At 52.6% G+C, this 27025-nt stretch overlaps 2 protein-coding genes across 3 annotated transcripts; one reads left to right on the top strand and one right to left on the bottom strand.

Annotated features, from left to right (window-relative positions):
- Positions 1–1204: 1204 nt before the first annotated feature.
- On the top strand, positions 1205–26693 carry OTOP2 (otopetrin 2). Its single transcript, XM_030287579.4, has 8 exons — positions 1205–1424; positions 20534–20736; positions 21341–21769; positions 22207–22343; positions 22952–23010; positions 23644–23777; positions 24227–25113; positions 25666–26693. Exons 3-8 carry the CDS (start codon positions 21373–21375, stop codon positions 25834–25836), a joined length of 1785 nt encoding a protein of 594 aa, XP_030143439.3. The 5' UTR covers positions 1205–1424; positions 20534–20736; positions 21341–21372; the 3' UTR covers positions 25837–26693.
- Positions 7924–20182, bottom strand: USH1G (USH1 protein network component sans). Of its 2 annotated transcripts, XM_072937068.1 has the most exons (3): positions 17470–20182; positions 8672–9913; positions 7924–7970 (listed from the first exon to the last, which is right to left on the bottom strand). In XM_072937068.1, the coding sequence occupies exons 1-3, from the start codon at positions 17631–17633 to the stop codon at positions 7967–7969; spliced, it is 1410 nt and encodes a 469-aa protein (XP_072793169.1). In that variant the 5' UTR covers positions 17634–20182; the 3' UTR covers positions 7924–7966. The 2 variants fall into 2 exon arrangements, with proteins under 2 accessions (XP_072793169.1, XP_030143466.3); XM_030287606.4 differs by lacking the exon at positions 7924–7970 and having other exon boundaries at positions 7998–9913.
- Positions 26694–27025: the final 332 nt, after the last annotated feature.

Below are 27025 nucleotides of genomic sequence, written 5' to 3'. Positions count from 1 at the left end.
CTTGGCACCTCCAAAATGCCTCCTGGGGAGGGTCAGGGAGCCCTCAGTGCCACCCCGGGTTTTCGTGAGGGATGCCCAGCACAGGGCAGGGCTGTCCCTACTCCCGTGGGTGTTATCCTGGAGCTGGAGCAGGGCTCTGGTCACAGACATGCTGATGTTGCTCCCAGCACCCTGCCTGCACTGCATTGTATAACCTCTTACGTAAGGCCACGGCCAGGCCCACTCCTGTCCCAACGCATCCTGGCCTGGCACTGCATCCAGTCCCGGGACACAAAGCTCCGGGGACACTCCCTGCATCTTCTGAGTACCCTGGGGGCCCTCCATCCTGCCGCCTTCTTGCGGGGATGCTGGCAGTGCTGTCACCTGATCCCCACTGTGACCCAAGGATGCTTATCCTCCACCTCAGGACCCTTTGGGGCACAGTCCTGGTTCACACAAAGCAGCGCTTGTCATTGTTTGTGAAAGCAACTGGGTGGGGGGAGGGAGGCAAAAAAAAAAGGAGGAGAAAAAAAAAAAGCTTGTTTTTATGCTTTTCCCAGGTGAGAGGAGAAGGGGCAGGATGTGGCCAGTGGAGATGAGTCCAGCACATCCCATCACAGTCTGACAGGTGCCCATAAAGCCTCCACCTCCTCAGCCGTCTCTGGCCTGCTTTCCAAACCCGACTGTCCAGGTTTCGGGGTACTGGAGGGGTGCCAAAGCACCAGGACAGTGGGGTGAAGGCATTCCCTGGCACTAAATCAGCCAGGACACCATGCCAAGAACAGCACCTGCGGCTCACCTCCCCTTCCCAACCCCAAAACGCAAACAAAGCCCCTGGGGAGATGCTGTCTGTGCGTGCCAGCGAGTGCCCCCGAGGGCTGTGCAGCACCCACGCACCCACAGCCGGGCTCGGGCTCCTGGGCACGGGTGGCCGAGTCTGTGCACCACCATCCAGCGGCACTGTGCCCCCGGAGCATCCCCGGAGAGCGGCCCGGAGCCGCAGCAGAGGATGAAAGGAGCAGCAGAGCGGCGGGGATGCGCCGGGCTCTGTAGGTCAGAAAATGGCAGTGCGGGGCAGTGCGGGGCAGTGCGGGGCAGTGCGGGGCAGTGCGGGGCAGTGCGGGGCAGTGCGGGGATGGGGTGGCTCACCCGTGAGTCAGTGGCGAAGGAGGGCCGGGCGGAGGCTTTATTAGCGGCCGAGGGGTGGAGCGAGGCTCGGCAGGCGGGCGAGCAGCAGCGCCGAGGTTCGGCACCGACGGAGCGGGGCTCGTCCTCCGCCCGCCCGCCGCGTCCCCCGGCCCGGCCCGCCGGCGGTGCGGCCCCGCTCCCCATCCCCATCCTCCTCCTCCTCCTCCTCGCCGTGCCCCTGAGGGCCGCCGAGCCGCTCGCCCCCCGCCGCAGCCCCAAACGCCCACGGCGCAGCCAGAAGGAGGTGATGGAGCAAGGTCAGTGAAACAGGTTTCTCCTCCCGGATCCCCGGAGCAGGCGTCCTGCCCGCGCCGGCTGGGGAGCTGCGGACTTGTTGACAGCGGCTCTCGTTAGCTCGGTTATTGAGTGGGACCGAGGGCTGGGCTCCCCGTCCCTCCGCAGCTAGCGGCTCCCATGGGCTCATGGATGCCCTGTGCAGCTCCCCGTCCCTCCCCATGCTCAGCCTTCCCTGGCCTCCTTGGACCCCAGGGGATCCCCCTGCCCCGGGAAGTTTGCTCCAAAACACTAGTGGGGTCAAGGTGCTGAAATAAGGGGTGTTGGTATGGGAGGTTGCAGTGGCAGGGATGCAGAAAGGTTTGGGGGTGGCATCCCCGTCTGACTCGAGTGCTGTGACCAGCAGCCACCCCCATCAGCCGAGCCCTAGTGCCACGCTCAGGGGTTGTTTGTGGCCGTGGAGAAGGGCTGAGCTGTGGGTTTATCACCACAGACATAAAAGGTAGTACCAGGCTGGCTTCCAGAATCCGCCTTCTGCCCTGTGCAGGCCTTTTGGCATTCTGGAATTCCCGCACATTCCTCTGCGCTGGTCACCAGCACTGCCCACAGCCGATGGCACTGCGCTCCAGGGAAGGGGACGTGTGAAGTCCGGCCATCCCAGAGACGGGTGCACTTCCAAAAGACAGCCAGAGAGCCCAGGGCAGTGTCCTGGGGGATGAGCATGGGTGAGGGTCCCAGGCTCCGCTTGGACATGGTCGTGCCTGCCCAGTTTTGCTGTTTTCTGGGGTAGAGATAATGGATGGGAACAAATGGATGTTGTGGCAGACAGATCTGTCGCCGGCGCCTCCTGCGAGGGCAGAGCCCGTCCTTGGAGCAGAGCAGCGTCGTGCTGAGCCTGCTGCTACCTCTGCCCAGGCAGCGGTGGCTGCAGCCTCAACACAGAGGAGATGGGGCCCTTGGGAAGTCCATCCATGCTTGCTTAACTGTCTGGGCTTAGGTGGTTTCTGGGCTGGATGCCACCCTGGCAGCCCTGCCCTTGCTGCTCCAGCCAGTGCAGTTCCATGAGGAACTCAGTGGCCCAGCCTTCACCCAGGTGTCTCCTTTGGTGATGGCTGCTCCTGGTCCCACCAGGACTTTGTGGGCTGGGTGCCTCGGTTGGCTGTGTTAGAGCTTGGTGTCCTGCAACAGGAAGATATAGTTGTTGTCAAAGGACAGTCTGAAAGGTTATAGCTTAGAGATCATGAGCAGCAGGAAGGTTTTCTCTGACACTCCAAGAAAGTGAGAGATTATGACAAAAGCTGGGATCACCACAGCCCTCAGAGCCACCCTGGAGCTCAGGTTCTGTGAGCAGGGATCCCTGCTGCCTGGGCAGGCAGTGCCACAGGACATGTAGTGACAGTCACTGGCCTGCCCCACACCAGCCAAGGGTCCCACAGCACCCTCAGTGCCTTTGCCCCTCAGCAAAGTGTCCAGAGCAGGATGTATTGGCCATCCAGAGCATCAGTGCTGCAGTGCAGGTGTTTGCCCCAGGTACAGCATGGTCACAGCTACCAGCGCTGCTGAGGAGCCACAGTTGGTATTGTCCCAGCTTCTGAGAGTTTCCCACCTGCCATCACCCCTGGCACGTAGATGTCCCTGCTGAGCTGAACCTCTGTTCACACAGGGGATGTTGTGGTGCTGGGGCTGTGCCTGACTGCTCAATGTTCTCACCCCAGCACGTGGAATGGCACAGAGCCAGCTCCATCACTGGGCTCGAGTCAAGTCCTCCTAAAATAGTTCCCCAGTTTCAGTTTCCCTGCAGCAGCGAGCAGTGAGCCCATCCTCACTGCTGGTTTCAGGGCTGTGCCAGAGCCTGGGTGCCATAGGGGAGCAGGGATGTTCAGCAGCTGGGGATGATGATGTCCTGGGTGATGACCTGGAATGATCTCCAAGCATACTTCTTCCCAGCAGTACTGTCAGTGCCCATTGGGATAGATCCAGAGTGGGCCCAGAGCACTGGTGATGCCTCACACCTTTCTCTGCCCTGGCTCTCCCCTGGGATGCTCAGTGCTATCTGCAGGTGTGTCCCTGTGCTCCTTCTCGGGGGCAAGCCAGGATGATAGGTACCAGGACAACGGGTACCAGGGAGTTCACTCCAGCCCTGAAAAAACTGGTGTCTGAGTCCATGGCATTGCTTGATATTTTGCTAGTATTTATGAATTGCATTAAGTAAAAAAATTATGAATTGCAAATGTAGAAAATTATTTTCCCTGTTAATATCTAAAGTCAGAAGTTAAATAAAATGGCCCTCAGCTTCTTCCACCTTCCCAGCCCACTCAGCAACTGTCACTGGGAAGACATGCTGAGCTGTGTCCATGCTCCTGCCTTTTGGGGCACTTTGGTTTCGGGAACAGCCATGGAGACTCCCAAAAGCAGTTTCTAGCCCCCCATGAGGTGCTGCATCCAACCCAGGCCATATCAGTGCCACATCCATCCCTGTGCTGGGCTGCCAGGGAACACCATGCAAGGCTTGGCAAATCCAGAGCATGCAGGGGGTGCTCTGCAACAATTCCCTTGCCCCTTGCCTCCATCCTGGCCATGCACCTTCCTGCAGCCATGCATTACTCAGCTGCTGGGCCAGGAAGTGAATCTCTGGTGGGATGGGCAGGAAATAGTTAAGCAAGAGGGGTGAAATGGCCCATGCTGGCCTGGCAGGTCCTGGACCCCAGAATCACCCTCCAGTGTGGGCACTGTGGCTGTCACCAACTCCAGGTGAACCTGGGGAGGAGGAGTACCAGGCAGATGCTCCAGCCCAAGTAAAATGCCTCCTCCTGGTCCTCTCTGCCTCTAGGACCCATCTAGTGTCCTGTGGGTTCTGCTGGTGTCCTGTGGCTGATGTCCTTTCTCAGTTCCCATGTCAGTCCCACATGGCAAGGCCGAGCACGTGTGCCATCCAAGGGCAGCAGCCAATAACCAGGTGCTGCCAGAAGCCTGGAGAAGCAGCCACGTCCCCATGGGCCAGCAGTGGTACCCAGCAGCAAGCAGAAACGCTGCAATGGTGTCTGCAAACCCCCATCTCCAACACCACCACTCTATGACCTCAGTCACCCCCAAAACCCTCCCCTGCTCTCCCCCCAGTCCAGACCGTGGTCTGGAGCATCTGAGTGCTGATGAGTGCCAACATATCCCCCCTTGCAGTAGCTGCCTGGAGATAAAGGCAGGGCCTGGGAATCAGCATCACTTTCGTGAGCAATGCTCCTTCAGTAGAGGAGCTGAGGCTGTCCAGCTCAAGGATGAAGTGTCCATGCCATGCCTGGACCTCTGGCATGGCCCACTGGCCTTTCTCCACTCCCTACACACCACCTCTAACACGGTCAGGGACAAGGAAACACGTGTCCAAGCTAAACCCAGGGGACTGGTTTTGCTGGAAAGCCCCATTTAACACAGACACAGGGTGGTTTGGGGTTTGTGGCTTGGGGTGTTACAGGACAGCCATCCCCAGGATCACTGGCTCCCTGATGGGGACATGCTGCCATCCACTGCAGGACTTGCCCTGAGACTGTGGCAGGGACAGTGCTTGCTCCTTGGCAGCAGCGGGTCAGGGAAACCTGCTGCCTGCCTGGGTTTCTGTTTGGGAGGGTATTTAAGGGTGTTCTCCAGGGTGTGCCAGCCCTGGCCTCCACCCTGCTTTCACAAGCGCCCTCTCCAAAAGGAGCTTGTTGTTCTCGGTCATGGAGCGTAATGAGCACCGTGAGGTTTCCCCGTGGAAGCTCCAATGGTCAGAGCAGCCACAGGGCAAGCTGAGCTCTGAGAACCTGGGTGCAGTGATGTTCCTGGCTCATGCTCCATCGTGAGCCCGGCTGGACAGAGGGGGTTGGAATGCAGGAAACATCTCTTTGGCCAGGGCTCTGGATGTTGTGTCCTGCAAGGGTTGTGGCCCGACGCTTTGTGGGACAAACTTGGTTGGAAACCATGGACCAAACCTCGAGACAAAGAACATGCATGAGATTCAAATGCAGGTGCTTGTTCCGGGGTTTTTGGTGTCAATGACAGCCCCCCCATGTCCACAGGACACCCTTCTCATCCCACAGACCCCATCTCTTGGGCTCTGCCTCACTGCATTGATGTCACAGCTCCGTTTTGGTCTCTTCCTGTGTCACAGAGGTGGCCACATTGATCTCAGGGCTTGGTGATCCCAAGTGGCATTTCTGGGCTTGGTCTTAACTATGCAGGGACATGTCCCATGGCACTTGGGTACTGTCATGTCACCAAACCTTTCACTGGCTCTTTGAAGGAAGGACAAGTTGGGAGAAAGGATCTCTGTCCGCATCAGCTCAGCATCAGCAGCTGCTTCGGTGCTCCTGAGCAAAAGGGCAAAAGTCAGGGAGTGTGCACACCCCAGGTGCCTAGACTCTGAAATACCCTCCACATCCCAGTGCCTGGCCTGCTAAAGTCTCCAGTGGGTGCTAAGCCAATAGATCCACTTCTCTTTGTCATCTGCTGGGATAAACTGGTTCCCATTGCACGGGAGTGGCAATGGAGTGAGCCGTGGCAAATCGCTCCCCTCCTGCACCCAGCACAGACCCAAAGGCACAGTCCATCCCCGGGGAAACTGGGGCTGGGGACTGGTTCTTGGTGGGCAGCTGATGCTCTGGCAGTTATCCAGAGAAGGGGCAGAGGGCTTGGATGAGGTTCACATGTTCATGAGGAAGAGGGCGAATTTAGTGATCACAGCCTCACCTGAAAACGGGCCCGAGGGTGCAGGTCCTGCAGGCAGCAGTGCGTCCCCGTGGGCTGTGGGTCCTATCCTGCTCTCCCAGCTCCTGTCCCGGCAGAGGGAGCTGTGACATCAGCCAAGCCATCGCTGTCCCTGCTGGGACACCAGCCTGGGGTTTGGAAAGGGACCAAAGAAAACAGTGCTGGGGCCGCGGGAGTGCAGCCTTCTTGGAGAGCTCACTGACTCAGCACATCTGATCACCCACCCTCTTGCCTGTACATTGAGCCAGAAGTTATTCAGAATTTGTAATTTCAAATATAAATGCACTGTTAGGTCTTAAAAAATGCTTAAAAAAGCTGAATCCGTTTACATCCGTGCAGAAAGAGCTCAGACCCTCAGTGCAGTGATGGTGTTCAGGGGATGCCAGAGCATCTCTGTGTGCAGTGGCTTGAGGCTGGGACCCCACACTCTCCTGGTAGGGATTCAGCCGGGCAGAGAAACACCTGAGTATTTCTAACTTGCAAAGAGTTCTTTTCCTCCCCTACACCCACACACCAGGGCAAGCACAGACAGGGAGCAGCACAGCTGCTTCACACCAAACAAATCCCCATCTTCCAGCTAGCATTACCACAGCCTCTGCAGTTCCAAAGGGACTAAGTGTGGTCCAAATCCCAGCCTGACCTGGGGTGAGCACACATAGGTAATTTCTTATCATTTTCATTCCTGAGATAAGTGGATAAGCAACACCAGTAACGTGTACGGCATTTTTCTCATCTGGCAGTCTGCATCACAACCTGAACAGGCACTTTGCCAACAGCCCATGTCACAGGCTGCTGACTCTCCCTCGCTAGGATATGTCACTGCCCATCCTGCTGCTGCACCCCAGTAACTCCTGGAAGCCAGGAGCCATTCAAAGCTCACATGTGAAATGGCACAGTGGTGCTGGGAGTGCACTGGTCAGTGGGATGGGTCTCTGGAAACACCTGACACTGCGGTTCAGAGCTCTGCTTGGAGCACTGATACATCAGGGATGCTCAGAAGAGGCCTGGCCTGCAGCCTGGTGCTGTGCTCAGTCCTGGGAAATTGCTGGATTTCAGAGACAAGGTTCTTTGCACACAAACTGCTGACACAGCTCAGTGCCCTGGAGAGATGGGACAGAAACGCTGCGTTTGTGAAACAACCATTTGGCCACTGGAAGGCAACTACCAACATGTTTGAAGCATCATCTTCATTCTGGATTTTGCCCTCAAGACAGCACAGACCAGACTCACAGGCCTGTTGGGCACCAGCTGGCCAAAGTCACAGCTGGCACATCTCAAACTGAGACCATTGCCATCAGAACTCCCTTTCAAAAACATAGTGCCAGACAGGATGATGCTTCTCACCACATGAGAACCAGGAGAGAGAGCAGAATTCCCAAACCCTCTGCTCATCCAGCCCAAACCCCAGAACAACCACTTGCTCAGGGAAGAATAGCTTGTAATTATTTATTTTGTATCCCTTTGAAAATATCACGTTATCTCCTTCTGTTCATGGCTTAGTGTGGTCTCACAGCCTGTGACAGCAGCGTCCCAGCCATCTGTGCAGCTCACTCCTTCCTCCAGCGAGTGGGAGACCCTGGTTCCTTGAAGGTTGGAGGTTGGACCTGCCTGGTCCAGTCTCGGCTGTCATCCCTCCATGCCAGGAACCGACAGGGAGCAGAGTGAGGGAGCAGTCCCGTGGGACTGGTGGGGATGGCTGTAGCTTTCAGCTGCCCCAGAAAGGGAGTCTCTGGCTTGTGTTTTCTGGCAATTTAGAACTGGGTTTGTTTCTCGAGAATTAAAAAAAAAAAAAAAAAAAAAAAAAAAAAAAAAAGATGCTGCTGTGCTGCTATCTGCAAAGGAAAAGAGAAAAATCTATCAGCACCATGAGGATCCAAGAACAAGCTGTTCTGAAAGGCTGCAAAAGCAGCATACAGATATCTGAAGGTTGGGAAGCTCAAACAACACAGTGAATTGGGGTGGCAGTGCATGTGGCCTTCCCTTCACCTCTCTGACAGGTACACAGTCCTTTAACCCTACCAAGCAAACCCTGGAAACACCATAAAACAGCAACAGCTCCAACCCAGATATGCAGCCTCCAGAGGCCTGAGTAAGATCTCAAGCATTTGGGGAAGGATTCCCAAGGCCACTGGCACTGCCGTCAGCCTGCTCCCACCGGGAATTGCGGTTGATTTCCTAATGTCTTCAAAAGGTGAAGAGTCAAGACAAGCCTAAGTGTGGTTGAAAATCTCAGCTAGATGGACTGAGAAGCATCAGACCACAAAGCAGTCTGCATTCAAATGGGGAATGAAACAAAACAAGTGCTTAATGTCCTGCCCAGTTACATTAAGGTTGTTGAGTAATGAACTAACGCTACTGCCACCTCTCCAAACTCTCAACCTGTCCACACGAGCAGGAATTTGCCCACACACAGAAGTGCTGAGGTTATCCGAACTTTTACTCTTCCAAATCAGGTTGAAAACAAGACCTTACATTATCCATATCTCCACCTGCTGAAGGGTTTAAGCCCTTAGACACCCCATCTCCCACTTACAGTTCAGTGTCTACAATGACATCTGGCTTCTCCAGCGTTTGTCTTCTCCTCTGGATGGCATCCACAATCTTTTTCCTGGGGCCCAAAGGGATATTGATGCTCTTCAGGTCATTGTCTGAACACAGCATGAGGGCCTCCAAGTCAATCTTTTCCTTCTTCAGGATGGAGATGAATTCAAACATGTGCAGGGAAGCCAGAAAAGTTTCCAAGGGGCTCGTGTCTGGTTCATCATCATCATCTAAGCCCAGCTCCACCTCATCCCAGGGCAGCTCCTCCTCGTTCCTCTCCTGCAGGCTGTTGGCACTGCCAATGCTGTCGTTGAGACTTGGCGAGCGCTGCAGGCGGCTCCGCAGTCTGACGCCCATCCCGTCGGCGCTGTCCTCCCCCGGCGCGGCCCCGTCCTCCCGGCCGATCCCGAAGAGCCCGCTGCTCACGTAGTTGCGCCGGAACACCATGGTGCCCAGCCCGGGGCGGTTGAACAAGGAGTCGTGTCCAGAGTCAGTGCTGACCTCGGAGTGGGCCGAGTCCATGTGCAAACCTGGGTCGCTTATGGCACGGGAGACAGTGTCTTCCTCCGTGAGGAACATGTCTCGGATATTGCGGCGAGTCCACTCCTTGGGGCTGGCGTACGTGCCCTGCTTCACAAACATGACGTCGTTGCCCAGCTGCAGACCGGACAGGGACCGCACGCTTTTCCTGCCATCCTCGTAGATCTTGAATGTCCCGTCCACCTGCTTCTTCTTCTCTAATTTCTTTTGTATTTTCGTCTTTCCCTTGGCTGTGCCGTGGATGGTGGCTTGTGAGTATGGCAAGGAAGTCACCATAGACATGTGCTGGAACTTCTTGCTTAAGGTGCTGCTTGAGTAGCTGGAAAAGCTCATGGTATCCGAATTATCCGACATCTCCTTTCTGTACCGTTTCTCCATCCTTTCGTGGTGCTTCTTCTGCAGCTTCACGCAGTCCTTAATCCTCCGCTCCGCGTCCCGAAAGGCCTTGTCCTTCAGTTTGCTCACCAGCTTTGGGTTGAGGTTGCTCTGCTTGGCAGCAATCGAGTCCAGGTACCGCACACACTCCATGTGCCCCTTCATGGCTGCCATGTCCAGTGGGGTGTGGTAGTCATTGTCCAGGCACCAGATGTTGGCCCCAAAGGAGATGAGGAAGGAGAGGCAGTTCAGGTGGCCATTGGCTGCTGCCAGGTGGAGGGGGGTGTTCCCCCAGATGTCACATTTGTCTGGATCACCCCTAGGCAGCAAGAAAACCAACTGTTTATCATGCAGGGATTGATGACAGACTTCACCGAGATATTCCCAGCTGTGCAGGGGCAAATCAGCACCATGAAGTGTTGACTCCTTGAAATATCAAGCTATGCACCTATGGTTCTTGCAACTTAATTTTAGAGGGTTCTTCTGGAGGGGAGTACTACTGACATGGAATCACATGCCCCATTGTCTGTGGCAATGTGACTTGAATTTAGGTCTCAAGATAAATGTGTTCCCACATCAAACCAACTTCTTGAGACAGGCAAGCCACATTCTGAATAGCCCAGAACTGAGATACAGGTCTAATTCCATCTCAGACCTAAAGCTTGTTATAAAATTTCAAATCTCAAATATCCCATTAAATTCTAGTCAGATTCTGTCTTCAGAACTTGGCTTCATTCAGACTCTGTGAGGGGGCATGCCAGAACGCCTCTCTCTATGCCACATCCTTGGCTGGACACCTTGGGATCTCACCATGAAACATCCATTCTCAGCAATGGTTCTGAAACCCCCCAGCTGCCATACCTCCCACCGACCCAATCCTTGGCACATGGGGAAATCTGCAGCACAAAGAGGAATGTTGGCAGGAGAGAATAAGAGTGATTTTGCTGTCATTGGCCTCGGCATTGGGGTTTTGTGGGGGATTTTGCTGTACCACGCTTGCTCTTGATAGCATGGCTGGAAGCACTTTGGTATTAGCACATCCTGAGAATCCAGTTTCAGAGAAAGTGCAGATTAGGTTTCTGCACTCCTCAGGAGCTGGACACTGCCAGTAGCATCTCCATTCGCACCGTGCCAGCCCCTGCCCCAGCAAGCTGCTGGTGGGACACAACCACTTGCCCACATCTCCTGCCTCCTGTGCCAGGATGAACACAAACCTGGGATTCAAGGGAAGTCTGTCCTCCTGACATTCCTGTGTATTTGTGCTCAGGTGAAACGAGAGAGAGTTCACACCCCTGCTGGCACCAGCCCTCTCTCGGGCTGTGTGCTAATGATATGCAGCCAGCAGCAGTATCTGTCAACAGGGCGCTCTCCCTCCGTGCACATGGGTATGGCAAAGCCTTTTATTGAGGCTGGGCAGCTCCACCACCCTCAGGAGCAACTCCTCGTGGGCAGCAGGGCTCTGGCAGAGCTCTGGCTCAGCACAGCTCCTGTCTGTTCCCACACCACCCTTTCAGTGAACTCCAGAGGAACCCAGCACTGTTCCTCCTCCACACAGACCCAGCCCCAATCCATGGTGACACCGGGAGTGCAGAAAGCAAATCACAGAACACAGAGAGATCAAAGTGACCGATCAAGGATCATCAGATCCAACTCCCTAAATGCATGCTCGAGACCCTCAGCAAGGGTTACTTAACTCCTCGCTGCTTTAGGGTCCGTGATGACAAAAGCTGGGAGCAGCTGAGCCCAGAACCCTCTCCCAAATCCCATGTGCTCTGAGCTATGGCTTGTTTGACTTCAAAGAGTCCAAAAACTTCTCCAGGGAAAGAGCAGGATAGCACAGAAGCAGAGGGACTTCTCTGCCCTGCTGCTTTGCACCTTCATCACTTTGTGCTAATGCACAAACCCAGAAACAGCCTCATCCAGCATATTCATCCCCACACAGGGACCCTGCAGCCTGCTTGGAGCACTGCCCAAGGGGCAGCACAGACAGAGAGGAACTGCCCCGTCAGTGTAATGCCAAGTTTGCAATCCCTAGGCTTTAGAAAAGCAATAAAGCCTGTCCAGATATTAAGCTGGAGATTATTTGCACCAGAGCATGAATTTACTAACTTCACTCCCTGAAAGCTGCTATGAGGTGCACGCAGCTTTCTCTGTGGGAGCATGAACAGGAACTCCATCATAAACATATTTTCACTAAATTTACAGAAACATAATGAGTACAACCTTGATTTCATTGGCAAATTCAGCAAGTTAAGCAATAGGCTTGAAACTCTGTAAGGCCAAAAAAACCCACAAACCCTTCAGGACTTCTGAACCAGAGCCTTTGACATCTCTCATAAAAGGAGAAAAAGGTTTCAAAGATGGGTGATGAGGAGGGGGAAGGCAGGAGATCACAGGATTGAGGAGCCATGAAGCCAAGAAAAGGAGGGAAGGGATCTGATAGTACTCTAGCAATGCCCAGTTTCCAGGAGCAGTATTTTCCCAGCCCTTGCTTCTACCCTCGTAGTGACATGTCCAGGCTGGGAAATGCATGGGGAGGATAAATATTTGATGAATTGCAAGAGAGGAATAAATTATTGATGGAGCTGGATTTAAAGAGCCAGTGAACCTGTTCCACATGGAACTGCTGGTGCTGGTGGAGAGACTCCAGTGCGTGAAGGGCTGTTGGTTTGTTTTGTGTGCTCTGAAAGGGCACTTGTGTGCCTGGCATGTGTGGGCAGGTGAGCCAGGGCACCCCAAGGGTCCCAGTGTGTATGTGGACTCATGATGTGGACAGTGACTGAGCAGTGGACTCCCTGGAAACAGTCTTGCTCCTAAAACCAAGTGTGTGGATGCTCAATCCATCAAGTACCTTTTGGAGCCTATTCTCAGGTCTGTCTGGTTCAGGGGACAGAGGGCAAAGCCAGGGACGTCTTGGGGGTTTCATATGTGAAGATCTACTTTCCTCAGAGAGTGAGGGGAAAGAACATCAAAATCAGTTTTCCCTGGTCATTTCCAGTCTAGAAAGAAGAGTATTAGGGCAAAATTAGATATCTCAGGCCCTCTGCCCTATAAATGGCTGCCGCAGGCACTAAAAATGCATCAGAAGGAAAGAAGAACGGTGACTTGCAAAGTAGAGACGTTTGATTCAACTCAGATAATAAACATGAGGCCCTCCCTCTGGCAGGTGTCTGTCTGAGCAAAACTTCACCTCCAGGGTGCTGCACATGAGGAGATGCTGACTGCAGGGTCCACTAAGTGGGAATATATTTTAATAACAGGTGTAAAGTGCAGCACTTCTCAGCTTCAAAGCGTTTTTGAGCACTTAGTCAACTCCTGTAATAATAATTATTAAAACACTGTTAATTGGTCCCCTTAGGTGGACATGTGCATCTCTTGAGTCACTCTGTTTGCACCATGACATGCATGCTCACTCCCTTCCTGCTGGTTTTTCCCCTCTGCTTCTCCCATAGGATCCCAATTAGCCAGGGAATCCAGTGGCACTTACATATGTTCTTCCCTGTCTGCATGTGTGAAGTTCCTCTGATAGCAAAGGGCTGGCTCACCCTTGGCTCATGGCTGTGTGTGAGGAATTGGGCCCTCAGACCAGGAGCCAGCTGGGTGCAGAGTGTCTCTGCTCCCATAAAATGGTTATGGATATAGGAAGAGTGAAAAAAATAACTTATGGCTTGAGGAACAATCCTCACTACCTTCAGCATAGTCAGTCAGGGCAATGACCCAAGCAAAGCCTAGAAAACAGCAGAAGAGATGAGGTTTTGGTCTCAGAGCAGAGCTTTGGGTCCTCTACACCGAGTTTTCCCCAGGTGGTGGTAGCCCGAGGATTCAATTGTCCTCCAGGTTCAAACCCCCAAAACTCCAGCAGAGATGCTGTGGATGAGGATCACGCCAGGACTCTCTGCCTCTTGTCCCAGCAGAAAGCCAGGCTGGCAGTTCCTGTCCAGGTGAGTGTTCATGCTGGGCAGTGCCCGGGGCCATGTCTGCTGGTTCAGCACCTCAACGTGCCCAGGGCTCACCCTCACTCCCAGCAGCCAGCTCAGGTGCGGGAAGCCAGGAAGCTGCAACAGTGCCCCACCCTGCTCCCTCACCTTCCCATCTGCTTGTCACCCCGGGAAGGTCCCCACCAACACGGCCAGGCTGCCTGGCTCCCACGGGGCCTCCAGCCCTGGGGCGTGCAGAGGATGCACATCACCTTCACGTGCCTCTGCTGCAACCTCCGCTGCAGCCCTGCCCCGGCCCTCGAGCAGCCTGGCTGATGTCAGGAGCCACCCTCAGCTCCAAACCATGGCTGAGCCACTTGTCTCCTCTGCCACTGACATCCAAAGTATCTGTGCCCCCTGTTTTTGTAAGAAGAGAAAATGAGGACCAGCTCTCCTGGGTGACAAAGCTGAGCGAGGACCTGCAGACACATCCTCACTTCTCCTGCTGTCCCCTCCAAGGAGGACCTGCAGACACAGCCTCACTTCTCCTGCTGTCCCCTCCAAGGAGGACCTGCAGACACATCCTCACTTCTCCTGCTGTCCCCTCCAAGGAGGACCTGCAGACACATCCTCACTTCTCCTGCTGTCCCCTCCAAGGAAGTCTGGGCTGATCCCAGCCAAGGCCCCCAGACCTGCCTATAACTGGAGCTGGACCGGTGCCTGCCACTGCCACAGCAATGCCTAACGAGCCACACTGAAGAATTACTGTGTCTGAAAAGCTGCAATGCTAAATGCCAACTTGCCTGCCTCTTCCCAGCCATCATGTTAATTGAGTTTGTTTTCCTCACTGGAGCCTGGCCAGGGGGAAGAAAAAGGCTTTTTGTGTGGCAAACAAGAAGGATGAGCTGATCCCTCCATCCCAAACCTCTCTCTGTCTGTTGCAAAGGGTGCACAGAGGCACAAACACATCAGCAGCTGGTAGGGGCAGCACAATAAGCCTGTTTTATTACCCCTTCCCTGTGGGCTGGGGCAACCAGCTTCCCTCAAGGATCTACCAAAGCATTTCTTTCCCCCTCCTGATTCCAGCCTGACACACAATCTGCTGAACACATGTGGATGAGGCTCCTTCACTGATGACAGAGCCTAGATGTGTCCATCGGCCTAGCATGACCATTAGAGCCATGATTTTGGCCCCCAGAAGTCCTCTCCCACAGCCCTGCTTTCTCAGGGCTCCTCTGGCCACCCTCAATGGGGCATTTCATAGCACTCAATGTCCCATCTTGTTTGGACACCAGTGCCACTGCCTAGCCCTGGCAAGGAGATTTGGGTGTTTCTTGCTGTCCCAGGACTCCCCATCATCCTCTGTGCTTTGACATCCCTATGCAGCCCAGATGGAGGCTCACCAGCCCACTCAGACACTGAAGATGCCTCCCACCCCATCCCTGCACGGAGCCAGCCCAGCCCCAAAGCCTCCACTCCTCCAGATGCTGCTCCATGCCATAGCCCCACATTCCCATCTTGCAGTGCAGGGCTCTCTGAACCAAAGGAGGAATATTTTGGCAGCAGAGGCCGGAGAGCAATTCTCTGACATTTTGGGATGCTCAGGGGCCTTCCCTCTTGCCTCACAGTCGTTATAGTGTAGGTGTAATAGTAACATATATAACCCAGCATTAAGTTTCATCTCTGAACAAAGCTTAAATACTGTGGAACATCATCCTGGGCATTGGCAGAAAATTACAGGGTCTGTCCTCAGGCTATCCTGGCTCTTGCACAATTCCACCTCTCTGGCACCCTTGTCCCCAGGCTGGGGCTTTTCTGCCTTAGGTAGACCCAAAGCCCAAAGAGGTGTGCCTGCCTCCATTTCAAGCATGTTGCTGGTCTCTCTGTGGCCCTGGGCAAGGATCTGACACATGGAGATGAATGCACAAATGCAAACACATCCTGCAGTCCCACAGCCACACACCTTGCTCCACCATCCATCATGTAAAGGGCACTGGGCTTTTGCCAGGCTATTTTCCTTGTCAGAAACAAATGTATATTAGGTTGTTAATTAAACAGCAGCCAAGCTGCACTCGAACACAATTTGAGCCCACAAGGACCTTTTAATCCAATGTGAGTTTAAAAAAGCAGCCCTTGGGCTTTGTGGAGAGGCAGAAACTGCTGGCTTGGATGGGGGTTGGCAGGGCAGGCAGTGGTGCTGCAGGGTGCCCTGTGATGGAGATGGGCAATATGAGGAGATACAGTGATATAAAGAGATTATAAAGTAAGTCCAAAAGGCTTTGCCTTTCTGGAGGGGCATTCATCCACCACTTGGGTCTTCCAGGTTGACGTTTTGGCCATCAGAGTCTTTGGAACCATTTTTAACTTCAGGCTCTCATCCCCTGAGCATTCCTCCCATGTCTCTCTGACCCTGGCTAGCAATTCCTGTCCTGACAGGAGCTCTGGACAGGTTTTTGCTGGGCACAGTCTTTCCTGGAGTACACAGGGAGTCACAGAGCCCCACCCAGGGAAGCATCTCAGGGCTCTCAGCCCAGAACCATGTCAGGACACTCCACTCAGAGCACTGTCTTGCTCTCTCCCTTCCAGATCAGAAATAGTCTCTTCCTGAACACACTCCTACAGCACCAGGACTTCCCAAAGTACACAGCCACTCTGTACACAGCCTTCAGTTCAGGATCTGAAAGGAAATTATTTACAATGAAAGGACAACAATGGATGGAGGAGCTCTGCCTGTGAGCACTGCTGAGGTTCTGCCTGAATGTTTTGCACAAGCAAACCAGAGTATCAGGAGATGGCAAGAGCCCAGGAACAGGTGCACTGGAGATGTGGCTGGTCAGGTACAAGAGCTGCTAACACAAGCCAGGGTGCACAAAAAATCGCTGCTTGGGAGCCCACCAAGCCCTTCCAAGGAGGTGTGATGTCCATCCAGGCTGCTGACCTCAGTCCCATCCCGCAAAACTAGAAATACATAAATCAAAATCAGCACCACCAATCTCTCACCACGAGGCAGAAGCCACTCCAGTTGGATGGCATTAAAAGAGGTGCTCAGAAGAGCTACTGGAGCAGAAAGAAGCACTGGGATGTGTCGTGAGGGGGTTAGTAAGAACTGGAGAGCCACAGACTGCCTCAGAGGGAGCTAGGAATGGCAGGTCATGCTTTAGCACAGACCTTGTGTGTTCCCCCAACACCAAGGTGTAAATCCCTCCAGTCTGACAAGTCCCCTTAATCCCACTCCCACCTCTCCACCATATCCATATTTAGGAAGCCAGAAACTCTTTAAGATTTGGCAGCCCAGGGTGAGGAACAGAGGGACAGATGAGTATGGAGCAGGCCCTGTGGGGGACACTGCTCTTGGAAAACCTGAATTTCCCAGGCTCCAAGTGTACAACAAGCTGCCCAGGGGTCACATACTGAGACCTTGCTTTGGGTAAAACAGACAAGTGCCACCCACTGCCAGCTGGCACTGCACACATCCCTCTGCAAGCACTCTTGGGACAGAGGGAGCAGAAATTTTCTCTGCCCCCTCACTTAAATGGGCTTTTTTCATGTCAGCAACATAATGTGTTTGTCTTTACAGGACCTGTAAAAGATCACAAAGCACTTGGAAACGGGAACTCATCCCTACCCAGGGTGCTGCAAGCAGGCTGGGGGCAGGAGCACTTATAGGGTCAGAGGAGCTGGGAAAGCACAGAGCAGTTATCAGGAGTGTTGGATTAGATTCAAAGCACCACAAACAAAGAAAACTAACAGCAGGGAGGGCAGGAGTAGGGGTCTTACAGAGATTAGCCATCATTTTGTGGGGCACAGGAACCAACAGCAGGAAGGACAGGAGTAGGGGTCTTACAGAGAGAAGCCATCATTTTGTGGGGCACGCTGACCTGCAAGCAGAGAGGGGGGAAGAAGGGGGTCCCAGCTACTGTGGTCCCCAGACCAGCAGCGTGCCCTGGCCAACACTCACCCTCTGCTGACTATGAGGCGCAGGGCGTCCAGGTTGCCGTGGTAGGCGGCCCATAGGGTCGGGGTCATGCCATCCTCGTCTGGCGAGTTCAGGTCCTTCTTGGTGGCTTCCTTCAGCAGGTCCAGGTAGCCATCCCGGGCAGCTCGGTGGTACTGGTCATTCATGGTGCGCAGGGGTCCCCGGGCCAGCACATGGGTGCCCAGGGGGTCCAGAGCATGGGCACGGAGGTGGGGCAGGGGCAGCTGCCAGGAGGGCCCCACTGGCCTGCACAGCTCCGCTCTGCACCGGGACACCTGAGAAGTCCTGGCTGTGGAGGCAGGAGCGTTCCAAGCCCAGCCAGGCGGGCTCCACAGCGCTTCCCCTGGGTCCTAAGCATCCTCCGGCTCCTCGGAGCACGCACCAGCTCCACGGCACATTAACAGCTCCAATTAAGCAGCATCGCTCTGTTGGGCTCAGCACGGGGTCGCACAGCAGCAATTCCCCAGGTTTACGTGTCCCCACAGCAGAGCAGGCTGTCAGACAGGCTGCTGGGTTATATCCCGCTCAGTGTGCCTCTATCCCATAGCTACCCCATCTCAAGCAAGGGGCAGCAGTAGCCAGAGGAGGAAGAGTGGGTCAGAAGAGCACAAACCCCCACGGCCTCCACTCCCAGCCCTGCCAGAGCGGGGACCTGGATGGATAATCCTGCTCTGTGTGGAGTTGGCTGAGAGCAGTTTTGGTGACTGATTTAAAAGTGATACCAGGGGTGTTCACAGCTCAGCTTTTCCTCACTAAAAAATCCCCCAAACATTTATTTATTTATTTATTTATTTATTTATTTATTTATTTATTTATTTATTTAGATCTCTCCCTAGTGCCATTAGGAGGACAACAGCAGACCCAGCCACCATACCTATCCCCCATCTACCCTGCCTATACCCACAGAACTCTGCTTTCCAAGGAATTGCACAACAAACTGTGCAATGGGAATCTGATAAACCAAGGAAACTCGTAAGAGCTGGAAACATTCCCTTTCTCACCTCTTTTCCTCCTTTGGAGACTAAAAACCAAAAAACCCAGACAGGGTGTGTAACTCGGTATTCACTGCGATGTGCAGTGGGCGCAGTGTCTGGCTCCTGGTGTCTTTTATGCTGACAGAATTCCCGGCTGTGTGAGACCCCCGGGAGCTGGGCAGCCCCAGGCGATGTCTCCAGCGCAGCATTCCCGGTTCCCGGGCACCCTCTGCTGTCGGGAGGACGGAGCCAAGCCTGGATGCTGACCGAAGCATGAAGCTGTCCCAATACCTTACACCCAAGGGTGAATCGGTGAATTGTATCCCCTGGGACATGCTGACACGGAGGAGGAATTTCCTGCTACTTTCTTGCTCATTTTACCTGTAATATCCTGACTCTGGGAATGGAGATCTCCAGGGTGGGAGTCTGTGTGTGTCACCTGGGACAGGCACAGACTTTAGAGAAGGTGAAGACAGAGCCTGTAGATGGGTGAGAAATGGGAGGAGGGTGGAAAACTGGGGAAAGACAGCATCAGGGGGATTTGGAGGCAATGAGCAGAGAGGAACTAAATGAGAAATGCAGCTTATTTTTGTAAAGAAAAAAAAAAAGCCAGGAGGGTGGCCCTAAAGCAGTGCCAGGCGCACCTACGCAAGCTGCAGTGATTAATCCCTGGGTGGCTGACACAGCGTCAGCGTCCCTGGAAGTGCATCAGAGCCGGAGTCTGCTCCCTGCGGGGTTTGTTCACCTCAGCAGGTTCATTTGCACCAGCTCAGCCTCCCTGGGCAAGCCCTGATGGGATGTAGGAGCCACTGAGGTTTTTGTTGCTGGAATCCTTGCAGGTGAAAAGCAGCACAATAACGTCTGCAATTCATTACCAACGTTATTTAATGATTCTTGTATTGTTACTAATTAAATTTGTTGCTGCCAGGGAGACTGGGAGCATTGCCCGAGGCAGTAAACACTCTTCCCTCTATTACTGGCTGGGAAGGACAAAAGAGGCATAGTAAACCAGGGCTAAGAACCTCTGGCCTCTGCAAAACATCATTATCAGCTCGGATTTACTTCTGGGAGGCCTGGGCTTCCCCCAGGAAAGGCTGCAGACTGAGAAGAGACCAAGCACTCCCCAGGAAAGGAATCCCTATGGCTCAGCAGAGGCCAGGCAGGGCAGACCTGGTGCAGCTGGTGGCAGCATGGGAGGGACACACGGGGCTCTCTCCCTGTGGATCCTGAGCTCTCCTTCCCCACTGCACACAATTCAGTTTGCTGTCCCTGCAGTGCGGCAAGAAGGACACAAGCGGGCAGGAATGGGACTGAGAAAACATACAGCAAATGTCCCCAGCTCTGTGCTTGCCATGAAAGGGGAAAGCAGCAGAGACATCTCCAAAAGAGGCATTTCAAGGACTGAAACTTGTCCCCATCCACCCAGAACTGCTGTGGAACTCCTATAGGTCCCCCACAAAAAAATAGCTGGGTGAAAGGGACCTTGAGCAGAAACTGTCCCCTTACGAGACAAACGTTTAAATCATACCTGCCCTGTGGTTTCTGACATGGTTACTCCTTGGAAGGAGAGGAGTTAAAGTCCTGAGGTCCAGAGAAAGGTGATCCCACCCTGAAAAATCAAAGGCAGTGCGTCAGCAAAGGAGAACACAAATTCTGGTCCCTAATTCCTGCCCTTCTTTAGTGCTAAACCTTCCTTGTTGATGACTTGGATGGGGAAGGATTGAGTTACCCCTGGCGCTGAACAGGCACGAATGCAAATTTCTTCCTTTTTCTCAAGAGCCTCTGAGGCATGGAGTGGACTGATTTGAATAGCACAGGGTGGGGCACAGTGCTTATTGTGCTCCAGTAAGCAGAAAGCCAAGCACAAAATCATCACCAAAGATAAGTTCATCACCTAAACCATCTCCTCTCAAGGAAGAGACCTCATGCATGTAGGGAGATGGATTTGGTGGGGTTGCCTTGGTCTGTGGTGACCATGACCCTGTGACCGAGCATTCCATGCCATGCTTAGCAGTGTTGTCAACCCATGCTCTTGCTAGATAAATAACCCTTATCTTCTCATCTCTTTCCAGCTTCACCAAAATCAGCTATTGCACAAAATGGGTCACATGAGTTTCTCTGAGAAACCCACGAAGCCCTGCTGTCAGCTTCAGATATGGTATAAATTACAGAGACCTCCCAACAGGTATAAATTCTTCAACTGACCAAGCTGCAGCAACAGGGAAACTTCTCAGCCTGGCACGAGCAGAGATTTGGATCCCAGGCAGCAAAACAGGTTGGTGGAATGGCTTTGTTTAGATGGTTAATTCACTTTTGTTTCAGGCTTTTTACTGAGGATGAATGAAATACCAAACTTGGCACAGGCAAGAGGCTTTAGAGAGTGTGACAACTCAGATAGTTTACACCCTTCCTGCAGGAACTGCTACGAATTATGTGATAGTCCAAAAATTCCCAGGGGTTTCTTACCTTTTGGTGGCTTGTTCTTGCGCAAGGAAGTATAACAATTTCTCAGAATATTTAGTGTTTGACATTTAGAATTTAAATTATGGCTGTTTGCCCCAGGATATTTGATCCTGTGAGTTCTTTTTGGTGCTTTTCCAAGTCTTGCATCAGTAAACACGTAAATGTTGTGTGACCAATTAGACACACTTCATTATACTGACCTGGGATCTTCCTGAGCAAGAGCATCTTAAATAAAGAAAGCCGTCAGGGAACCAGGAAAGGAAAGTTTGAAAATGAGCTCACCCTTCTTGCACTCCCTGTCTCAGCTTTCCCTGTTCCTGTGATAAATCCTGTGCTCCTCATCACACATCCTGCTTTGGCCCAATCCTGGGCTGTTGCAAATGCACCTCTCACTCACGGGCCTCTCTTCCTAACAGCACTGACCCTCAGGCAGAGCCTTGGTTGAGCCATGACCGAGGAGCCCGGACAGAAGGACAGCGAGCTCGGACACCCCCACTGCAGCATGGGCTGCGGACACAAGGACGACAAAGCCAGCCTGGCTTCTAGCCAGACAGCATCTTTCAGCCACCAGCCCCCCTCCACTCCTGCCTCCAAGGAAGTGTGGAAAAAGGGTGGCCGCATGTTCTCCATCCTGCTGGCCGTGCACTTGGCCCTGCTGGCCTGCACGCTGGTGAGCAGCGGGGCTTTCGAGAAGATTGCCGTGCACGACTACGACGTCTTCTTCCTGCTGACAGTCATGATGCTGATTGTCATCATCTGGATCATCTTCTACCTCGCCGGCACCTCCCGGTGCCCAGGTGCCATCCTCGGCAAGGACTCGCACGCCGGGCCCATCTGGCTGAGAGGTAGGTGCTGGGGCTGAGGATGGACACTTCATGGGAGCAGCAAAGATCTGGGCACAGCTTCTTCCTGCTGATGGACTGGGGCATGGCACCATGCCCTGCTTCAGGTCAGCTCCTGGTCCCTGCACTGGGTTCACTGCCAGGTCTCCCTGAATCCACAAAGGCTCTTGGTGACCACCAGGGTCTTACACCAGGGTCTCTCAGGCTGCTTTTGCAAGAGCTGTTAGCCCCAGCATACCAGGCTGGTTGAAAATCACTTCCAGCCAAAATTACTGTATGATTTTGTTGCTGCCAAGATATTTTGGGTGCTGAGAGAGGAAAAACAGCAGCAGTAGCAAAGCCTCTTCATGACAACATCTCCTCTTCTTACTCTCATCCATCTGCATTAGCCCGTGTGTGCACACAACTGTCCAACCACAGATATTTTTGTTCCCAAACAGGAGGCCTGATCCTATTTGCCATTTTCAGCCTTGTCATGGATGTGTTCAAAATAGGATATTACTCGAGCTTCTACAGCTGCCTGTCTGCAATCAAAATCATCTACCCCATTGTGCAGGCAATATTTGTGGTTGTCCAGGTGAGATGGTTGTGCTCTGTCTTGGGGAGCAGTAGAAAGACACAGGAAGCAGTGGAAGGAGCTCTGGTCTCTTGGATTTAATTCAACTTCCCCCACAGCAAATGCAACGGGTTAACTCAGCCCGCATCTTCTTGCTCCAACCACAGCAGCTTCCATCTATGGCAACTCAACTCACTCTAAGTGATTTAAACTTGTTAACATCCTGTGACATTTTTGTCACAAACTCTGAACAGCCCCCAGCCAGCCAGGCCTTCTTTCCCATGAGGAACAGAGGAGCAGAAGGACAGTCAAGGCAGGGGCTACCTTGCAGTTTGAGGGCCCACACCGAGGACCTCCTGCTCTGGGACAATGCCAAGGAGGGAAGAGATCAGAGAGGGACAATTTAGAACAAGGAGTGGCCATGGGCAGAGCAGTGCAGTGGGAGCAAAGAAAGAACATCCAGCAGAGGGCCAGTGTTACTAACTAGGCTGAGCCCAGATGGACCCAAGCAAAAGAGGCTCCAGCTTGCTCTCTGTGCTGCAGGGAGATCCCTCCTTCACAGGGATGTCCTTTGGTTTTTTGTTTTGCTGGAAATAACAACTCCTTTTTTTTTTTTTTTTCCCCTGCAGACATATTTCCTGTGGGTCTCTGCCAAAGACTGCATCCACGTGCACCTGAACGTTACCAGGTGAGCACTGATGCTCCTTGCAGACCTGGGCCCCCAAAAGCATTCTGTACTCTCTCACACAGCTAAGATGTAACCAGGGGATTATCCCTTAATGCTGTCCAAAATGAAACCTGCTCAATCTCCAGCTAAACTTAGATCCCAGCTCAAGCAGCTGTGGTTAATGACCTGTGGATCTATCAGGGTTGGGATTAAATTAAAGAATACAAGCATTACTCAAAGCAAATAGTATTAAATAAATAATTATCATTAAATAATGATTCATAGTTGACTTTTTCATCCCTGGGGAAGATAACTATGCAGTGGGCAAACCTCAGGCTAAAATAAGGTTTTGTCCACTTTTGCAAGACTGGATCCAGAGACCAACTCAGATCTTTTAATTTATTCACTATTGAGAAGCTCTTTCAAAAGCAAAAATGGGAATCAAGCCTTGCTAATTCCCATTAACATGGACAAAAACTAGGAAGAGGGTGAGGGCAACAAAGAAAGGATCAAGATTTCTAGCCTGGGCCATGGGAGTCCTTGCACCACTTCAGGCAGATGCCACAGTCCCTCTGAGCACACCTAGCCATGGATGGGAGAAACATGGCCTAGAGCCACTGCTTTAATGTCACAAACCTTCTCCTCCTCCTGCAGATGTGGCTTGATGCTAACGCTGACTACAAACCTGGCTGTGTGGATGTCAGCAGTGACAGATGAGTCTGTCCACAAGGCACATTCAAAGCTGAAGAAAAACATGACAGAGGAAATCTTCAGGTGGCTCCTGAAAGGTAATCTGCCTCTTCGCGAAGCTATCTGGTGCAGGGAGAGATCCCATCAGGCAGAAATTGTTCCCCAGCAAGTCGGATTTCAGCCCTTTTCAGAAGTCTGTTTAGAGCTGGGGGTACCTTTGTCAGGGCTGGTTTGTTAAAAGCCAAGTATGGATGTTCATTTCCTACCCTCTGCCAGAAAGGAGTCAGAGAGGTGGAAGACTCTGTACAAATGGGATGGGATTGAAGAAGGGAAGGAGAAAGAAAGATTTAACCTGGCAGCTAATGTTTTAAGAAAGAACCTGGGCACAAGAAAGCTGAGGGTGAAGTGTCCTTGTTCTCAAAGTGGTCACATATTCTTTTGTTCTTTGCTTTGATTTTTCACTGACCCCAGACATCCAGTTCTTCAGGGAGAAGTGTTGTCCCTTGTTTTAATACCATGGCATCTGTCTGATTTTGTCTTGTTTCAGTGGGAATGAGAAGCAGCTCAGAAGAATGCAATTGCAACAGCCAACTCTGCCAGATCTTCAAAAATGGCTACTTTTGGCTGTACCCCTTTAACATTGAGTACAGTCTTTTTGCCTCTGCCATGGTCTATGTCATGTGGAAGAACGTTGGACGCTTCATAGACCACCACTCCCACCACATTCAGCGCCTGAAGTTCAGGCTCTTCCGAAGGACCTTCTTTGTAGGCATCATGTTGGGCCTCATCATCCTCGTGAGTGGTTTGGGAGTCCTCATCCTGTACGAGGTGCAGGTAAATTCCAGAACTGAATCCAGCAAGAAGAGCCAAGCACTCACCATGTACTACATCTTCAACATTGTTTGTCTGAGCCTGATGTCTCTTGTCTGCATTGGTGGCTCCGTCATCTACCGGTTTGACAAGAGGGACATGGACCGGCACAAGAACCCCACCAGGACCCTGGACGTGGCCCTGCTGATGGGGGCGGCCTTGGGGCAATATGCCATTTCCTACTACTCCATTGTGGCCATCGTGGCCAGCACGCCAAGGGACACTATCAGCGCGCTCAACCTCACTTACGCCCTCCTAATGATCGCCCAGCATACCTTCCAGAACGTCTTCATCATCGAGGGCCTCCACCGGCAGCCCCCCAAGGAGGACTGCAAGCACGAGTCTCACCAGAAGGACCTCTATGGGCTCACCTTTGTAAACATCAACGCAGTGTCCCTGCGGGTGCCCGACACTGGCAGCGCCTTGGCCGTCGGCGCCGCGTCTGGCACGGAAGCCATGCACGCTTCTGACCTCGTGAGGTCCCTCCCTGCTCCCAAGAAGATGAACTGGAGGAGGAAGTTCTTGAGGGAGATCTCCATGTTCCTGCTGCTGAGCAATATCATAGTGAGTACATGCAGGGAGAAGAGTTTGTGGGGGAAGGAGAGGGCTACAAGCACAAGGGAGAAGGGTCTGTGAAGGAAAAGGTGTGGCCTATAGAAAAACATAGTGCCTCTGCTGTACAGAAAGTACATTAGTTACGCTTATAAGTGCAGAATTCTGATTCCCCTGTCCCCTAAAAAAAGCCCAGTGGCTACTCTGAAGTTAAGACATTTCAGGCTACATCAACGGGCCTGTCACTTATCACCAGAATATCAGACACAAGAGATGGATGCAAGAGAATAACCTGTTTCAGTATTTTTATTGTGTATTAATGGATGTGTGGGATAAATTACACTAATAAATTATGTTAAACCATTTCCTTCACCCCCCAAAGAAGGGATATAAAGTGACAAATATCTGGGTTGAATTCTGGGTTTTCTTGAGACATGGCAACACATCTCTTCTCGAAACCATGGCCTAGGAGGTTGCTCCTTTCCTGGGAAGCTGTGACTGCTGGTCCCTGATGTACCACACACCTTTCTCACTGCAGTGCTGTTCTCCCATTTCCTCCCACAGCTCTGGATCATGCCAGCGTTTGGTGCCCGGCCCCAGTTTGACAATGACACAGAACTGAACTTCTATGGCGATTCCATGTGGCCGGCCATCGTGGACATTTGCCTGCCCTTTGGGATCTTCTACCGAATGCACGCTGTGGCCAGTTTGCTGGAAGTCTACATCATGTCCTAAAGAGCTTCCTTGCAAGGAAGATGGGATCCTCCTCAAGTAATCCACCTTCTTCCTACCCCAGGGCTGGGAAGCTGCCCAGATGTCCCCAGGGGTCTCCAGCACTGCCTGAATCACATCCCCTTGCAGTGTTGGGGCACTGATGAACTGTCAGTGAAGATGATCCAAACATAGTCCAGATTTTATTTTTGCTACTTGTGTGTGGATGTGCCTGTGTGTGTCTGAAGTTCTTAAAGCTTAAAAGAGAACAGATTTTTAAAAAGGAAGTTATCTAGGGTGGGATCATGGTGATTACCCTTGGTTCACACAGAGACTCACCTTCCATGTAAAGCCTGTTTGCTCCATGCCACTGAGGGACTCTCCAGAGTGTTCTCAGCACCCCTGGGCAGTCAGAGCCTCCCTGCACACAGAGAGCTGGAGAGTGCAAGGGGCTGATAAACGCCTGGAAGGACAGAAAGGGAAACCACTTCACCTCCTCGTACGGCCAGTCGGAAATCACTCCCCTGCAGAGATGTGAAAAACAAACTGGTGGCCACCAAAGGCTTTGGGAAACATTTTAATCTTTCCTCTCTGTATTGCCCATATGTATGGGCCCTCTCAACACTTTCTTGTGCCAGCCCCTGCCCTCATCTCCAGGAAGCTTCACTGCAGCCTCCTCTTCCCAAGGAGGGAGAGCTGTGTATGTGGTTGTGGGCTAGCCCAGGATGGGACAGCTCTACCACACTTTTTTCTCAGCTTTCCTGAATCGGGGCTCAAGAATCATAAAGATGATGTGGGATATACAGTCTGGGGGATAATAAAGAGATTTTTCTTTTTTCTTTTTTCAATACATAATGATTTTTTAAAAATATATATGAACATTTTTGTATGCAGAGTTATTTATTGATTTTCACTGTAACTGAACTCCTGAAGGGACCCTATGACACAGAAATCAATGCAATGCTTTGGCTAATTTTATCTCCAGCACCATGAAGGGATGCTGGTGCTGCATCCTCAAGCCTGTGCATGCTTTGAGGCTTAGAGCACAGCCCTGCACCCAGACCCTATGGCCCTGATTCAGGTTTCTGGGTGCCTGCAGCTCTCCGTGAACCACTGGATGATTGAGGGGGCTTTCAGAGCAGGAGTCCTGGGCTGCAGGAGGTAGAAACAGGCCCCTCAGCTGTACCCAGCATCCAAGCAGAGCCTCAGAAAG

Source organism: Taeniopygia guttata, chromosome 18 (genome assembly GCF_048771995.1).
Source record: "Taeniopygia guttata chromosome 18, bTaeGut7.mat, whole genome shotgun sequence".
In the NCBI taxonomy this organism is placed as follows: Eukaryota; Metazoa; Chordata; class Aves; order Passeriformes; family Estrildidae; genus Taeniopygia; species Taeniopygia guttata.
This window is presented reverse-complemented; position numbering and strand designations above follow the sequence as displayed.

What these genes read in the sequence shown, in the direction of transcription:
- USH1G (XM_072937068.1), bottom strand. Translation starts at nt 17,633, where the DNA reads ATGAATGACCAGTACCACCGAGCTGCCCGGGATGGCTACCTGGACCTG. An exon ending in CGCCTCATAGTCAGCAGAGG is followed by an intron (nt 9,914 to 17,469) that starts GTGAGTGTTGGC and finishes CTTGCTGCCTAG; the next exon opens with GGGTGATCCAGACAAATGTG.
- OTOP2 (XM_030287579.4), top strand. Translation starts at nt 21,373, where the DNA reads ATGACCGAGGAGCCCGGACAGAAGGACAGCGAGCTCGGACACCCCCAC. An exon ending in CGGGCCCATCTGGCTGAGAG is followed by an intron (nt 21,770 to 22,206) that starts GTAGGTGCTGGG and finishes GTTCCCAAACAG; the next exon opens with GAGGCCTGATCCTATTTGCC. An exon ending in CAATATTTGTGGTTGTCCAG is followed by an intron (nt 22,344 to 22,951) that starts GTGAGATGGTTG and finishes TTTCCCCTGCAG; the next exon opens with ACATATTTCCTGTGGGTCTC.